This window comes from Trichomycterus rosablanca, chromosome 14, assembly GCF_030014385.1.
Source record: "Trichomycterus rosablanca isolate fTriRos1 chromosome 14, fTriRos1.hap1, whole genome shotgun sequence".
Lineage (NCBI taxonomy): Eukaryota > Metazoa > Chordata > Actinopteri > Siluriformes > Trichomycteridae > Trichomycterus > Trichomycterus rosablanca.
This window is the reverse complement of record NC_086001.1, coordinates 2838644-2855448: the sequence shown is the minus strand read 5'-3', so window position 1 is coordinate 2855448 and position 16805 is coordinate 2838644. Positions and strand designations below refer to the sequence as shown.

The 16805-nt window shown below is 41.8% G+C and overlaps 1 protein-coding gene across 1 annotated transcript; it reads left to right on the top strand.

The window, feature by feature from the left end:
• Positions 1 to 1157: 1157 nt before the first annotated feature.
• Positions 1158 to 10255, top strand: ccdc86 (coiled-coil domain containing 86). Its single transcript, XM_063008677.1, has 4 exons — positions 1158 to 1516; positions 2582 to 2711; positions 5971 to 6045; positions 9072 to 10255. Exons 1-4 carry the CDS (start codon positions 1299 to 1301, stop codon positions 9195 to 9197), a joined length of 549 nt encoding a protein of 182 aa, XP_062864747.1. The 5' UTR covers positions 1158 to 1298; the 3' UTR covers positions 9198 to 10255.
• The last annotated feature ends 6550 nt before the right edge of the window (positions 10256 to 16805 follow it).

Sequence of the window (16805 nt, the reverse complement as noted above, 5' to 3'; positions counted from 1 at the left end):
TAACAGTCTAGAGTGAAACTAATAGAAAAATAACAATATAAAGGCCTTTATTTAAAAATGACACATCAGAAAATGACATCTACAGATGGTGTACTATCATTATGAAGTGGAATTGTGTGGAAACTAGATAATTCCTTTTTATAACAATCTAGATTGAAGTTAAGAAATACAAAAGGTTTTTATTTAGAAATGATACATAAGAATTGCTTGATATTAACTGAGTGACATCTACAGATGGTGTACTATCATTATAAAGTGGAATTGTTTTGTGGAAACTAAAGAATTCCTTTTAATAACAGTCTAGAGTTAAAATAATAGAAAAATAACAATATAAAGGCCTTTATTTAGAAATGATACATCAGAATTGCTTGATATAAACTGAGTGTAAACTACAGATGGTGTACTATCATTATGAAGTGGAATTATTGTGTGGACACAAGTAGAGTAATTTTAATAACAATAAAAATTAAAGAGCTAAGATTAAATTTTAGTTGACTTTAAATTTAAAGTAAAATAATAATGTCAGGTTATTAGCAACTCTTTTTTTTAAAGCTTGAAATTGTATCCCTAATACAGTTTGCAGGTAGAAATTGGGTTTTTTTTTTTTTTTTTTTTTTAATTTTTAACTGGTATATTTATATATTTTTTAACTGATACATTTATATCTTTTTAAGTGATATATATATATATATATATATATATATATATATATATATTTTTTTTTTTTTTTTTTTTTTAACTAATATATTTATATAATATTAACTGATATATTTATATATTTTTTAGATGATATATTCATATTTTTAACTGATATATTTATATATATTTTATTTGATATATTCATATTTTAATTCATATTTTTTAACTGATATATTTATATAATTTTAGCTGATACATTTATATATATTTTAACTGATATATTTATAACTGATGTAGTCACGTTCAGGTCGTCAGTGACTTTTTGTTATCAGTGTTACCAGACGTTATTAGTAATGTTTAGTATACGCACAGAAACAACCTGGGGGCTGATTTTGCTGAGCATTTTGAAGTGGACGCTGGCTTGACCGCAGTGAAAAACCAGGACTTGAAGGAAAGCTAGCGTTAGCAGTTTAAGCTAGCAGTACGAACTCGGAGCTCGATTTGAGACGCGCCCACAGTGGGCGCTCCTGCAGTCTCACTCCGGACCAGCAGGGGCGCACTTCTGCACCTCTAACTCATGAAATCAACACACCGTCTGCACACGTGTTTCTGGACTTTAGAGGATTTTTTTTTGTAATTAAAACAAACCGAACCGAAACATGCCGAAAAGAGCGAAGACCGGATCAGCGGGTGGGATGGAAACAGCAGGTCAGACTGAGGAGAACCGGCTAAACTCCTCAGAAACTCCTCAATCAGACAGCACAGAGAAACCCAGTCAAGAATCCTCAACACTTCCACACTCACATGGGGGTAAAACCATGATCCCTCTCGGAAAACCCAAATCCGGCCGAGTGTGGAAGGATCGCAACAAACAGAGGTTATTATTATATTATTATTATATTATATTATTATTATTATTATTAGTGGTGTGGTGCAGGGTCACTCAGACCCTCTGGAGAAGAATGAGGGTTCCGACTGTGATTCATTTATTAGTGATCGTTACTGCACCCCAAACCCCTTTTTCACAGGGGTAAACTTTGTGTCAAGGTAAGGTAGATCAGGGTTGGTTGGCACAGTGGGTTGGGGAGGGGGTCACTTACTTTGGGTTTCCTTTAAGTACTCAGTTCTCTCCAGTCTTCCAAAAAGTGCAGAAGGTGGATTGGCTGATCTTAATTGACCCTAGGAGTGTGTGTGTGTATATGTTTGCTGCTTTGCATGGGATCTGTGTTCCAGTAACCCGAGGTGAGGTTCAAACCCACGTCCCCAAGACCTCTGAGCAGTGTTGCACCCACTCTCTGTACATCCTGTATTATCTATCTGTCCATCTTATTATTAAGCTTTTAAATCTTTAGCTGCACAAATTTTGCATTTTTAAGTAAAAATATAAATAAAAACATTTCTTTGGGAACTCTAGTTATCTTCTACATGCATGCAGAAGGTGGATTGGCTGCCCTTAATGGACCCCAGGTCTGTATGAGAGTGAATTAATGTGTATGTAGGAGTGTGTATGTTTACTGAAGTGGTTAAAACCCCATCTACGGCGTGTTCCAGTGACCTGAAGTGCGGTTCAAACCCATGGCCCAAAGACCAAGGAGCAGTGTTGCACCCACTCTCTGTTCCCCTGTATTTATATTATATTTATAGGCCTCCAGTTTTCACCCATCATCCAAACGCATGCAGAAGGTGGATTGGCTGCTCTACATTGACCCACGGTGTGAGTTTCTAAGAGCTTGGTCTTGGTTAGACCCACCCAGCCTTAAGTTTCTCCAGATGTATTTGATCAGATGTTTATTTTTAATGTTGGAACCCTAAAGTGACCATGAGTAGCTCAGAACGACCGATTTGGTGCCAGTCTGGCTATTCTGATGCACCTGTAGCGTGCATAAGGATCGTATTTAGTCATAACCGAGTCCTCTGAGGTGTTTCTTCGTTTGCCCGGCAGATTTTCGGCTCTCCTGCGAGACAAACCTCTGCGCAGCTCCTGGCAGAAGAAGATGGAAGCCAAGCGGGAGAAGGAGCTGGTGAAGCAGTTCCACCAGCGAATCAAAGATGATAGCGCTCGGGAGAAAGAGGTGAGAGCGTCCGGTTGGTGCTTATTTCTCTCTCGTCCCTGCTGTTGTCTCATCACCGCCGATGATTGCTTCTTTTCACCTACCAGGGGTGGATCCTCACAGAGCTCGGTATCTCACGAGGAGAGCCCTGCGAGCTCCCTCAGGTCTCATGTGCAGGCGTATTTTTTTTTTTTACATGTTTATATGTGACATGCTGGTTTAATATGTTGGTGCCGCGACCAGCCGTGCTGGGTGTCCAGGGTGTTCCTGCCCTGTGCCCAGTGTTACCAGGTGTAAATATTTCTTCCATTTCATGTACATGGACTGATTTTACTCTCTTTGATCACCTCTAGTTTTGCCTGTGTGGAACGGGGTGTCCAAATGTTTTTTGTTTTTTTTTGCCATCTGAGATATTTAGTGTCAGTTACAGGGTTGTACCATGAGGTGGCGCTAAGAGTCCTGAGATGACCTGAGATCAGTCTGCAGGGTTTCTTTTGTAGTGCTTCCTGTGCAGCATACTTTGTCATGGGACATGAAAATAAAAGAGCTGCACAAACAAAACACTCGCCCAGAACTGCCCAAAATCCAGTTTAGTGTAATAAAGTAAATATTTAAATACAGTATAAGTACCTTCAGTTCTCATTGACTGCTCACAACAACATAGGGGTGAGGTCAAAAGTGACATGCACCCGTAAATGCACTAATGCAAAATGACAAAATCTGCTGGATTAAAAATGTGTTTGCTTTTTTGTCCCGTAGACAATTTTAGTTTCAGTTGCATTTTATTAAGAACAAGAAAATAATCGCATTTGATGGTACGAGACAATCAGCAGGCTATTAGCATAATAGGTCTTATAGTGTAATATTAATTTATTTGAATCCATGTATAGTCTACTCTAGGTTTTTAAAAAAGACACATATGTCATTGTTTCAGCCATCAACACTAAATACAGAGCAACACCGAGCATTGAGGATGACCTGCGGCCGGCTCTGTCCAGGATTTCTCCACGCATGAACAAAACAAACTCCAGCAGCAGTCGGCACACACAAATGAATCTCTACCCATTTTTTTTTTTAACTGAAATCGAACACTGTAAAATACACCCAAACATCAACATTAAAACCAAGAACACACCAAAGATGATGCATACAGTGTATCACAAAAGTGAGTACACCCCTCACATTTCTGCAGATATTTAAGTATATCTTTTCATGGGACAACACTGACAAAATGACACTTTGACACAATGAAAAGTAGTCTGTGTGCAGCTTATATAACAGTGTAAATTTATTCTTCCCTCAAAATAACTCAATATACAGCCATTAATGTCTAAACCACCGGCAACAAAAGTGAGTACACCCCTTAGTGAAAGTTCCTGAAGTGTCAATATTTTGTGTGGCCACCATTATTTCCCAGAACTGCCTTAACTCTCCTGGGCATGGAGTTTACCAGAGCTTCACAGGTTGCCACTGGAATGCTTTTCCACTCCTCCATGACGACATCACGGAGCTGGCGGACATTCGAGACTTTGCGCTCCTCCACCTTCCGGTTGAGGATGCCCCAAAGATGTTCTATTGGGTTTAGGTCTGGAGACATGCTTGGCCAGTCCATCACCTTTACCCTCAGCCTCTTCAATAAAGCAGTGGCCGTCTTAGAGGTGTGTTTGGGGTCATTATCATGCTGGAACACTGCCCTGCGACCCAGTTTCCGGAGGGAGGGGATCATGCTCTGCTTCAGTATTTCACAGTACATATTGGAGTTCATGTGTCCCTCAATGAAATGTAACTCCCCAACACCTGCTGCACTCATGCAGCCCCAGATTATGGCATTCCCACCACCATGCTTGACTGTAGGCATGACACACTTATCTTTGTACTCCTCACCTGATTGCCGCCACACATGCTTGAGACCATCTGAACCAAACAATCTCATCAGACCATAGGACATGGTTTCAGTAATCCATGTCCTTTGTTGACATGTCTTCAGCAAACTGTTTGCGGGCTTTCTTGTGTAGAGACTTCAGAAGAGGCTTCCTTCTGGGGTGACAGCCATGCAGACCAATTTGATGTAGTGTGCGGCGTATGGTCTGAGCACTGACAGGCTGACCCCCCACCTTTTCAATCTCTGCAGCAATGCTGACAGCACTCCTGCACCTATCTTTCAAAGACAGCAGTTGGATGTGACGCTGAGCACGTGCACTCAGCTTCTTTGGACGACCAACGCAAGGTCTGTTCTGAGTGGACCCTGCTCTTTTAAAACGCTGGATGATCTTGGCCACTGTGCTGCAGCTCAGTTTCAGGGTGTTGGCAATCTTCTTGTAGCCTTGGCCATCTTCATGTAGCGCAACAATTCGTCTTTTAAGATCCTCAGAGAGTTCATTGCCATGAGGTGCCATGTTGGAACTTTCAGTGACCAGTATGAGAGAGTGTGAGAGCTGTACTACTAAATTAAACACACCTGCTCCCTATGCACACCTGAGACCTAGTAACACTAACAAATCACATGACATTTTGGAGGGAAAATGACAAGCAGTGCTCAATTTGGACATTTAGGGGTGTAGTCTCTTAGGGGTGTACTCACTTTTGTTGCCGGTGGTTTAGACATTAATGGCTGTATATTGAGTTATTTTGAGGGAAGAATAAATTTACACTGTTATATAAGCTGCACACAGACTACTTTTCATTGTGTCAAAGTGTCATTTTGTCAGTGTTGTCCCATGAAAAGATATACTTAAATATCTGCAGAAATTTAAGGGGTGTACTCACTTTTGTGATACACTGTAGACCCAAGTTACACACACACAGGATGCACAATCAACCGAATCAACCAAAATAACGTACCAACACCTGATAAAAGTAGAAAAAAACTCCAAACCTGTGAAATCTGCCAAACATCTATTACAGTAAAACACATCCTGATAGAACGCCCCAAATACACCAAGGAAAGACAGATATGCACGCCTGAAACCGTAAAAGAAACTCGTACACAAGACAACATAAACTACTTTGCCATTAAATGACGCACGTGTGTTAAACATGGTGTTTAAACTCAATAGCACATATATAAATAGTTCCAGAGACCACTGTTCCATGTATCTCGTGTATATGGACATTTGTCTGGACCTAAAGTTGTTCAGAAAAGGTTTTGTGTCACGTTCCTGAATTCTTTTCCACCTAACGTGCTTTAAACATGAGGCCAAACCAAGACATCCAGATGTTCCCACAGCACTGGTTGGTTCTTCTTTAATCACGCTCGTCTTTATGATCCTGTGTCCTGCAGGAGAAGAGGAAGAGGAGGGAGGAAAACCTGAAGAGACGAGCGGAAAACGAGAGGAAAGCAGAAATCGTACAAGTGGTAAGAGATCCGCACAATACACACAGTCTGTTCCAGTACCAGCCTCCACCTCTTCGATTTACCGCACTTAGCAGATGCTTTTATCCGAAGCGACGTACAGTACTGGGACGGTATACAATCTGAGCAATTGAGGCTTAAGGGCCTTTCTTAAGGGCCCGACAGTGGCAACTTGGCAGCGGTGGGGCTTGAACGAGCGACCTTCTGATTACTAGTCCAGTACCTTAACCATTAAGCTCTTTCACACCAAACTAGCAGTTTATGGGTGACCATTATGCCATAACACACCACCATTAAGACCCGATCTAGGTGGGTGTGTCTGTGGGTGGGAGGGTCGGACTGGGTTTTCGACTCTCTGCGATTAGTGAGGCTCTATCGCATCGAATCTATCGTAACTGGGAAATGGAAACGACTAAATTGGGGAGATGGATGGGGTGGGGCGTACCAAAATACACTGTTACAGGGGGGTGTAATGCTTTAGTAGGAAACAGCATACATTATGCTTTTAAAGCACGGACTTACATTACTACAGACACTCGCAGTTATGCCTCCTCCACCATACTTTACATCTGGCACTATTTTGGGCAAGTGAAGCTTTCCCTTGGCATCGAACTCTGATCGTTCCCTCCGTGTATCAGATCGTCTTAGGATTGTGTCTTGTTACCCTGCTGACCAGAAGCGACGTGGACCTCAGTGCCAGCCGATCAGGGCAAGCAAGCAATGTAGTTTACTTATCAGAACGAGCATTTAGATCAGACTATATGGTCACGAGTATGTGGACACGTTTTACTACTTGAGTTCAGGTGTTTCGGCCCCGCCCATTTGTAACAGGTGAATAAAATCAGTTCTATATAATAAATTCTATTAATGATAAAGTGTCGAATCATTTAGACTGTGTGGTCCAGCAGGTCCTCGCTGAGCCGTCCAGATCATTTTGGCTTTTATTTTATCACACACTTCTTGGTAAACAAGCTCTCACGTGCCAGTCGTGTTGGCATTCGAAGGGGAATTTCCTGGCACCGTCCTGAGGGCATTTCCGAAACTTTATGAGCGCAGGTGAATTTGGTTAGATCGTCTCTCGTGAACAAACGGAGCAGAATTCACCCGGACTTTTATCAGGTGGGTGTTGGATCGCAGTCGGCTTCGATGACGAGCTGAAAATCACCGCGCGTTTCCCGGAGGCGACGCCCTGCACACACCAACACTGTGTCACCGCGTTCAGCTGTCCAAAACGAAAGCGAAGCACAGCCTCACTGATAAAATTTACATATACTTTACTCACTATATAGCCAGAAGTATTTGGACGCATGACTGTGAGCTTGTCGGTCGTCCCGTTTCAAAATCCTCTGTCTGATCTTTTCAGCTAGACGTGATATCTTCTGAGAAGGCTCCTTGCGAGCATGCCCGTGGGAATTTGTGCCCATTCAGTCTAAAGATGACAGTATTTGTATGGCTGGGTGCTGATGTTGGTCAGGAAAGTCGGGAGCCACCGCTCAGGATGTGCAACGGTAAAATACGCTAGCTCACCAGATCTGGGATCTTGCATGCATCGTATCGAGTCTCAGCTCTACCATCCGGCTGGGCTGGGCGGCCACATGAGCAACGATTGGCCTGTTGTTCAGATAGGGGTGGTGTATTAAAGCCGGATGGGGTCTCTCTCACGACCTCTGCTGGCTGATTGATGGCGCCTGCACAGAGACGGGAAAAGAGTGCTCTCAGGGTGTGGCTCTCCGTACACGGTGCTGATCTGCATTACACTCGTCAATGTGTGGGTGACGAAATGCATACGGCTGCTGCCCACGTGTCCGAGGGGACGTGGGTTAGCTTCGTTCTCCTCAATCAGAGCGGGATCGGCAGTGGTGGAGAGGAAGCATGATGTAATCGGGCAATTGGACGCGCTAAAAAAAGGGAAAAAATGCATAAACAAAAATGTAAAAAAAAGTCTGGAGTTGCCACTCAGGTGGCGCAGCGGTAAAATACGCTAGCACACCAGAGCTGGGATCTCGAATACATCGTATCAAATCTCAGCTCTGCCATCTGGCTGGGCTGGGCGGCTACATGAACAATGATTGGCTGTTGTTCGTCCAGGTAGGGAGCCGGATAAGGACCTCATACCTGAGCGAATTACGACCTTTGCTGGCTGATCGATGGCGTCTGCATGGCGAGTCGAGGAATAATGCCGATCAGGGTGTGTCTCTCCCTACACAAAGCTGATCCGCATATGAACTCGCCTCGTGAGGTGAAAAGATGCAGTCGGCTACTGCACACGTGTCGGAGGGGGCGTGTGTCAGCTCGCTCTCCTCAATCAGAAGAGAGGAAGCGTAATGCAATCGGGTAAAATTTGGAAACGCTAAAAATCGGGAAGAAATTCATAAAGAAAGAAAGTCTGGAGCCACTAAGGTTTCTTTAGATGTCTTTATAGATCTTGCACAGGATGCTGGAACAGGAAAGGGCCTTCCCTAAACTCTTTCTGTTTATAATTTTCTTTCTATAATCGATTTATGACCTGTTAGCAGCTGTTGTGGCTGAAACACTCGAATTCAATAATAAGCAGAGACGTCCCAATACTTTTGTCCATATAGATCGTATAAATAACACGATCGCTTTGAAGTTTGAACATCAATAGATGAGTTTAATTAAAAATTTTGTTTTTTAGTCTTTTAGTTTTTCCATTTTTAAAGGTATCCGGATTAATTTTATTTATTTATTGTTTTATTTTGCGAATCTGAACTCTGAAGAAGCTGTTAATCACACTAGCCCACTACAGGAGCTCGAATCTCAGCTGTGCTATCAGCCGGTTGGGTGTCGACCTACGGGATCGGCTAAACGTGCTCTCAGTGCCGGCCCCAAGCCCAGATAGAAGTAACATCCGGTGTAAATACTCTTACCATTTACCATTTACTGCACTTTCTGAATCTGAATCTTTTGATAATATTATGCACTGTAGAGGGTAAAACACTGAAAAACTCTTGGATTATTTGCTGATAAATGTGCCTAATCAATCTCTCCCACGTCTGATTTCTTTACAGATTCGTAACACGTCCAAACTGAAGAGGATGAAGAAGAAGCAGCTGAGGAAGATCGAGAAGAGAGACACGCTGTCACTGCTGCAGAAGGATCCTCCGGCCGTTAAAAAAGCCCCGAAAAGCGAATAAAGAGCTCGTAGTGCCACGGGACTGTTCAGAATTAAATAGACACGTTTTTTTTTTTTTTTAGTTCTTTGTGGCTGGTTCGTAAAGCCTGCAGATATCTTACAGTACCGATCAGTACCAAAAGTATGTAGACACCCCCTTAAGGATTCAATTTAGTCGTTTGTGCTACACCAGACTCTATTAACTGAATAGGCACAAATTCCCATAGTAGAAAGGCTTCCCTGAAGAGTGGATGATATTAAAGCTACATAGGACAGAGGGAGCGATTTAAAATAAATACATGCTCGTGGTTTTAAAACTGAACGGTCAGGTGACCCAAAGCAATAGATATTAGCAGGGGTGTCCACATACTTTTGGCCATTCAGTGTAGCTGAAACAGGTCACTGTACACCCACTTTAACATTTACATTTGCAGCATTTAGCGGACGCTTTTTAACCAAAGCGACTTACAATTACGATTGAGCCGCACATAACGAATCCTCCAACAGTGCCGAACATCGAGTCGAAAACGTCCTCTGATTTTTTTTTATTTCAATTCATAACATCAGCTGATTTTGCCTGGTCAGGGTTACAGTGGGTCCAGGTCCACACTCGTCCACCAAATGATGTCTGTTTACAGGCCTTACTTAGATCTTCATCCACACATACATCCATCCAGGATTTACTCCATGACTTGCGGCTTCGTGAGGCTTGTGATGTGCAAAGTTAGGGGGGGATTGTGAGGTTGTGTGGGGGATTTTGGGGGCTGCTCTACTTTCACATGAAGCCACTTAAAAAAAAAAGCAGCACATTTTATCGTTACTGGAACCGAGGCACAGTCGCCTCTTTGAAACTCTGATATGTGAGATTTATAGGCAGCACGAGGCAACTAACAAAGTACTGATTATCGGAGCTCTTGGAGATTGGCTATAATGAACATACCAGTCTTATTCGGGGGTTAAAGTTGGGGGTGTCATGTGATCAAGCTCACTTTTGACATTTCTGTTTCTGTTATTTACCTGTCTACAGTAAATATGTTCATCATTATGAAAGATTGTAATAAAGTGACATATTTAACTCTGTTACGATTAGTAGTTGTGTTTCTCTTTAGCGCTGAGGAATATGGGCGTGTTCGTGCTTTTTCGAGCACCATGCGGCCGCCCGGGCTCAAATCTCGGCTGGGCGCTCGTCGGCTCATTTACAATTACGTTATTTAGCATTTAGCAGCTGCTTTTATCCAAAGTGACCTACAGTACTGTGACGGTATACAGTCTGAGCAATTGAGGGTTAAGGGCCTTGCTCAAGGGCAGTGGTGTGGTTTGAACCAGCGACCTTCTGCTTACTAGTCCAGTATCCTAACCGCCAGGCTACAACAGCTTGGTTTGCTGTGTGAAACAGCGACACCTACTGGCCAACTGTGGTGGAAGGTTACGTAGAGTGGGGTCGTGGTCGGGTCCGCTTCCATCAAGGCAGGCCTTCAGCCGCCCACCTCACACGTAATGTCTGTGTAGGTGTCCGGCTGGCTGATAGCACCGCCCGAGCAGCTCTCTCGAAATCATGCGGAAGGTAAATTTGCTGCTTCTGGGTGTGAGTAAATAAGTGCATGAGATTTTAGAGGACGGTTGTGTATAATCCAAGCCGTCGAGAGTTGAGGTTTTGCTCAGGGGTCCAACAGGGGCAGCTTGGCAGTGGTGTGGTTAAAACCAGCAATCCTCCAGTTACTGGTCCTGTACCAGAACCAATCAGCCACCACTGCGCTAGTGGTTAAGGTACTGGACTAGTAATGAAAAGGTCGCTGGTTCAAACCCTACTACTGCCAAGTTGCCACTGTTGGACCCTTAAGCAAGACCCCTTAACCCTCAATTGCTTAGACAGTATACTGTCACAGTACTGTAAATCACTTTGAATAAAAGCTCTGCTAAATGCAGAGAATGTGAATGAGGTAAGATGAATTGGCACTCTGTTTAGGGTGTATTTTTATTATTTTTATCTTGTGCTCAGTGTTTTTAAGAGGCTTTGGACTCGCCACAACACTGTCCAGGACTAAAGGAAAATGATTTACTGTAAATACTTCTGTTCTATTGGAAAAGCGTTTGGGTTTTGTTTTTTTTCTAGCGCTGTAAAGCACTGGGGTTTTTCCTCGTGGTTTTGTCTGGTGATTTTTGGTGTTTCAAGTCACTTTTGCTTTCACTTTTACTCTGCTTAAACTTTCATTTTGAAATCTTTTGTTATTATTATTATGTGTGTAGAATAAAACACAGAGACTCTTCACTGTAATGAATTAAGATAAGATGCTTTTATCATCATTGCACAGTGTACAACAGATTGAGTAGCAATCCAACGATGCTTACACATACAATAAATAAAAATAGAAGCAAAAAAAATGATATTCATATACACAATACACACACACATGTATGCCTAAGAATCTTAAATATAAAGAATAACAAGCTTATGTTCAGGTGTCCACATACTTTTGGCTATATAGTATCCAGCATCCTAATAAAAAAAAGCACTTTTCACTGAGACCATGCTCATTAGTATGGAGCTGTATCCTTCATTTGCAGCAGTAACAGTCTTGATTGTCAAGAGTGTCTGTTGGAATTTGTGCCCATTTAGTCAAAACTGCATTCATAAGCTCAAGCCAGGGTCGAAGTCAGAGCTTTGTGAAGGCCACTGAGGTTCCTCTATAAGAGAAATCATCAAATTAAGTCTAGTCTGGAGCAGGAAGGGTCCTTCCTTAATCTGTTGTCACAGTAATAATCATGTATTTGGTGATATGGGGTAAACATTATAAAAATCATGCCCTACAGGCTGGAAGGGGAAAACCATTACGTGTGTGTGTGTGGCGTGATCTCAGCTTTAGTTTCAGTTTAAGTCTTTATATAAAGGGTTGAAATCGGTGTGTGTTGTTCATTATATCACACACACAAGGATCTGTAGAGGAAGAGGAAAGACAACCAAATACTCAGCACACCATGTCTGCCGCTGACGTTGCACTGGTACGTTTATTTATTTATTTATTATTACATCTTTTATACCATGATGATAAAATACAGACACTTGTTTCTGATTGGCTGAAACCTGGTCCTAATATCTGCTTTTATATAGAATTTAATGCCTTTTTTTTTAATCATATATACAGATACAGTACCGTTTTTCACAAGATTTTGGAGTGTCTCTGTAGGAATTTGTGCCTGTTTAGTCAAAACAGCATTCGTCAGCTCAGGCACTAATGGACAAAACAGTCCGGCTTGCAATCAAGCCAGGGTCGAGGTCAGAGCTTTGTGAAGGCCACTAAGCTTCCTCCAGATGTTGTCCCTTAACATCTGCTTTTATATACCTAGAATAAACCCTTTATTTATCATATATACAGATACACAAGTACTGGACGATGAAATGCTTTTCCGTGTATCCCAGCTTGTTTGGACGCTGGGGTCAGAGCACAGGGTCAGTTATTGTACGGCACCCCTGGAACAGACAGGGTTAAGGGCCTTGCTCAAGGGCCCAGCAGTGGCTGCATTATAGAGCCAGGATTTAAACCCACAAGCTCAATCCACTATGCTGCTTTTAATAACTTTGATTAATAAAACCCCATTTATGTAAATTAGAGGATATTTAAAAATAAAATAATAATAAACCTTTTTTGTTTATTAATATTATAAATGTAATATAAAATTCTTAAAATCATTAATAAACTGTTGATTTAAGTGTTTTAAGTTGTTAACAAATGAAAAGAAACAGTTTTATTAGTATTAGTGTTGATCAGTGATTGAGTTAGTGACTCACTCCTTATTTCATACGCTATGTGACCAAAAGTATTTGGACACCTGACCATGAGCTTGTCAGACGTCCCATTTCAAATAGAAATGATATTAAAACAGAGTGACCTCTATGAGATATTCTATTCTCACAGTACTTTGAAGTATGTTTGTGGGAATTTGTACACATATACTGAAAAGATGCCAGAATTTGTATGGCTGGGTATTGATGTTGGTCAAGAAAGTCTCAGTTGATGTTCCACTTCATTCCCGAGCTGTCTGTGCAGGACACTGGATTGAGCTTTTCTTCATGTCTATATAGAGCTTGCTCATGCTGGAACAGGAAAGGACCTTCCTTAAACTGTTTCCACAAAGTTGGAAGCATAGAATTTACTTAATATAACTGATTTATTATTACACACATTTACATTTCCTTTATTTAGCAGATGCTTTTTATCCAAAGCGACTTACAGTTTAGACAGTGTACAATCTAAGTTTAGGGTTAAGGGCCATGCTCAAGGGCCCAACAGTGGCAACCTGGCAGAGGTGGGGCTTGAACCGGCAGCCTTCTGATTACTAGTCCAGTACCTTAGAAGGGGCGTCCCAATTTTTTTGTCTAACATTGTGGCATAACATTATGACCACCTTCCTAATATTGTGTTGAACCCCCAGTATGATGCACTGTGTATTCTGTCACCTTTCTATCAGAACCAGCAGTTTGAGCTACAGTAGCATGTCTGTTGGATCGGACCACACGGACCAGCCTTTGCTCCCTGTCGCCGGTTTACCACTGTTCCTTCCTTGGACCACTTTTGATAGATACTGAGCCCACAAGAGCTGCAGTTTTGGAGATGCTCTGACCCAGTCGTCTAGCCATCACAATTTGGCCCTCGTCAAACTCGCTCAGATCCTCATGCTTGCCCATTTTTCCTGCTTCTAACATCAACTTTGAGGATAAAATTATATGTATATAATGTTATGCCTTGTCGGTGTATATGAGTGTGTGTTTTACATCTTTTGTCTCTCACTTTTAGTTGTGTGAAAATGCCTGTAAGAGCCTCAGTCGCTCTCCTCAGGCGAAGGGAGACCAATCCAAATTCTACCACCCGCTGGCCAGTAGCTCCCACACCTCCCTAAAAGTCTGCAATTCCTCCCCATCTCCGGTACCCGGGAAGCTTCCAGTGAAGGTGTTTGACGGCTGTAACGGCTCCACCGTGGAGTTAATCCTGAGCAGCGGCGACACTATCGGCAAGCTGAGAGAAAAGTACCTGCAAAAGAAACCCGGCTTCAGTGGGGGTCTGAACCTGATCTACAACGGCAAACCTGTCTCTGAGGCGAGCACGCTGGCAGAGCTGGGGGTGAGAGCCGACGCCAAGTTCATCACTTTCCAGAAGTGCCAGGGAGGTTAAGAGACCGGACCAGCACCACAGATCTGTGTGATCAGATCCAACACGATGTCTTATGTCATTAAATCAGAATCAGAATTAAGATAGAATTACTGTAAATCCAGTTACTGTCTGTAATATTTTTAACTCTAATAAAAGTGGGAAAAATCTCAAACAAGCAAAAACCAAAGGGTTTTAAAAGGGGATTGATTATTAAAATACGGATTATTAAAATGTCATTTTTACATACAAATATTTATTAATATCTGGTGTTTGATTGATTTCGCTTCATCTGCAAAATTTTACCAAATTAGCTTCTCGAAGAATGTAATGCTGAATTTTTTGCTTGTTTCCATGTACTGAGACTTTCTATACAACCTTTATTATAATTTTTTAATCACTTTGTCCCAATCAGGGTTGCATTGAGTCCTTAGCCTCTCAGAAACTGTGTTTGCTCCTACACACTCAACAGTGTGTTGAACCATCTCTCTCGACCTTTCGTTTCATTTAGATCGCTCAATTTACAAAAATATTTGCTTATTTTTGGTGGTTAAAGGAAACTGCAGTAGTTCTTCAGCAGATGAAGTGCAGACAGACAAGTTAAGAACAGCTGAGTAATGGTGCCATCTAACTTCAGCATGATGTTACCCGAATGTTATGTCAGATCATATGATGTTTGTTTTGTTCACAATTTTCCAACCACTGCGTGACTTAGTAAATACTCCTATTAAAATGTTTTGGTTCTTTCTGGCAGTGTAAAGCACCAGGGTTTTTCCTGGTGTGGTTTGTTTGGGTTATTTTTGGTGTACCAAGTCACTTTTGCTTTCAGTTTTGTGAAGTGTAAAGTCCCTCGTTTAACTTCTAAGCTTTCATTTTAAAATCTTGAAATCCTTTATAGAATAAAACACAATAGTAATTCTGTACTATTGTGTTGTTCTGTTAAATTTCTACAAATAAATCTCATTTAAAACACAGTAAAGTCATTTCATTTATTCATCTTTATGAATGGACTGATGAATGGTTAGTTGGTATATTGGCTGATGGGATGGATGGAGTAATGGTTGGTTGGTAGCTGGTTGTATAGATGGATGGTAGATTGGTTGGATGGATGGATGGATGGATGGTAGAATAGATGAATGAATGGATAAATGGAGGGATGATAGAATAGATGGATGAATGGATAAATGGATGGATGATATAATAGATGGATGAATGGATAAATGGTAGAATGGTAGAGTAGTTGGATGGATGGATGGTAGAATGGATGGATGAATAAATGGATGGATGGATGAATGGATGGTAGATAGGTTGGATGAATGAATAAATGTATGGATGAATGATAGAATAGATGGATGAATGGTAGAATGGTTGAATGGATGGATGGATAAATGGATGGATCTTTGGATGGATGAATGGATGGATGGTTTATAGATTGGTTGGATGAATGGATGATGAATGGTAGATTGTCTGGATGGATGGCTGAATGGATGGATGGTAGATTAGTTGGATGGATGAATGTGCTAATCACCTCACTTGGACCCCACACACAGATATGATTGTTAGGTCCGCCTTCTGGACACTTTGCTTCCTGCAGATGTTTAGATAGATGGATAGATAGATAGATAGATGGATGGATAGATAGATAGATAGATAGATAGATAGATAGATAGATAGATAGATAGATAGATAGAGTGTATCACAAAAGTGAGTACACCCCTCACATTTCTGCAGATATTTAAGTATATCTTTTCATGGGACAACACTGACAAAATGATACTTTGACACAATGAAAAGTAGTCTGTGTGCAGCTTATTTAACAGTGTAAATTTATTCTTCCCTCAAAATAACTCAATATACAGCCATTAATGTCTAAACCACCGGCAACAAAAGTGAGTACACCCCTTAGTGAAAGTTCCTGAAGTGTCAATATTTTGTGTGGCCACCATTATTTCCCAGAACTGCCTTAACTCTCCTGGGCATGGAGTTTACCAGAGCTTCACAGGTTGCCACTGGAATGCATTTCCACTCCTCCATGACGACATCACGGAGCTGGCGGATATTCGAGACTTTGCGCTCCTCCACCTTCCGCTTGAGGATGCCCCAAAAATGTTCTATTGGGTTTAGGTCTGGAGACATGCTTGGCCAGTCCATCACCTTTACCCTCAGCCTCTTCAATAAAGCAGTGGTCGTCTTAGAGGTGTGTTTGGGGTCATTATCATGCTGGAACACTGCCCTGCGACCCAGTTTCCGGAGGGAGGGGATCATGCTCTGCTTCAGTATTTCACAGTACATATTGGAGTTCATGTGTCCCTCAATGAAATGTAACTCCCCAACACCTGCTGCACTCATGCAGCCCCAGACCATGGCATTCCCACCACCATGCTTGACTGTAGGCATGACACACTTATCTTTGTACTCCTCACCTGATTGCCGCCACACATGCTTGAGACCATCTGAACCAAACAAATTAATCTTGGTCTCATCAG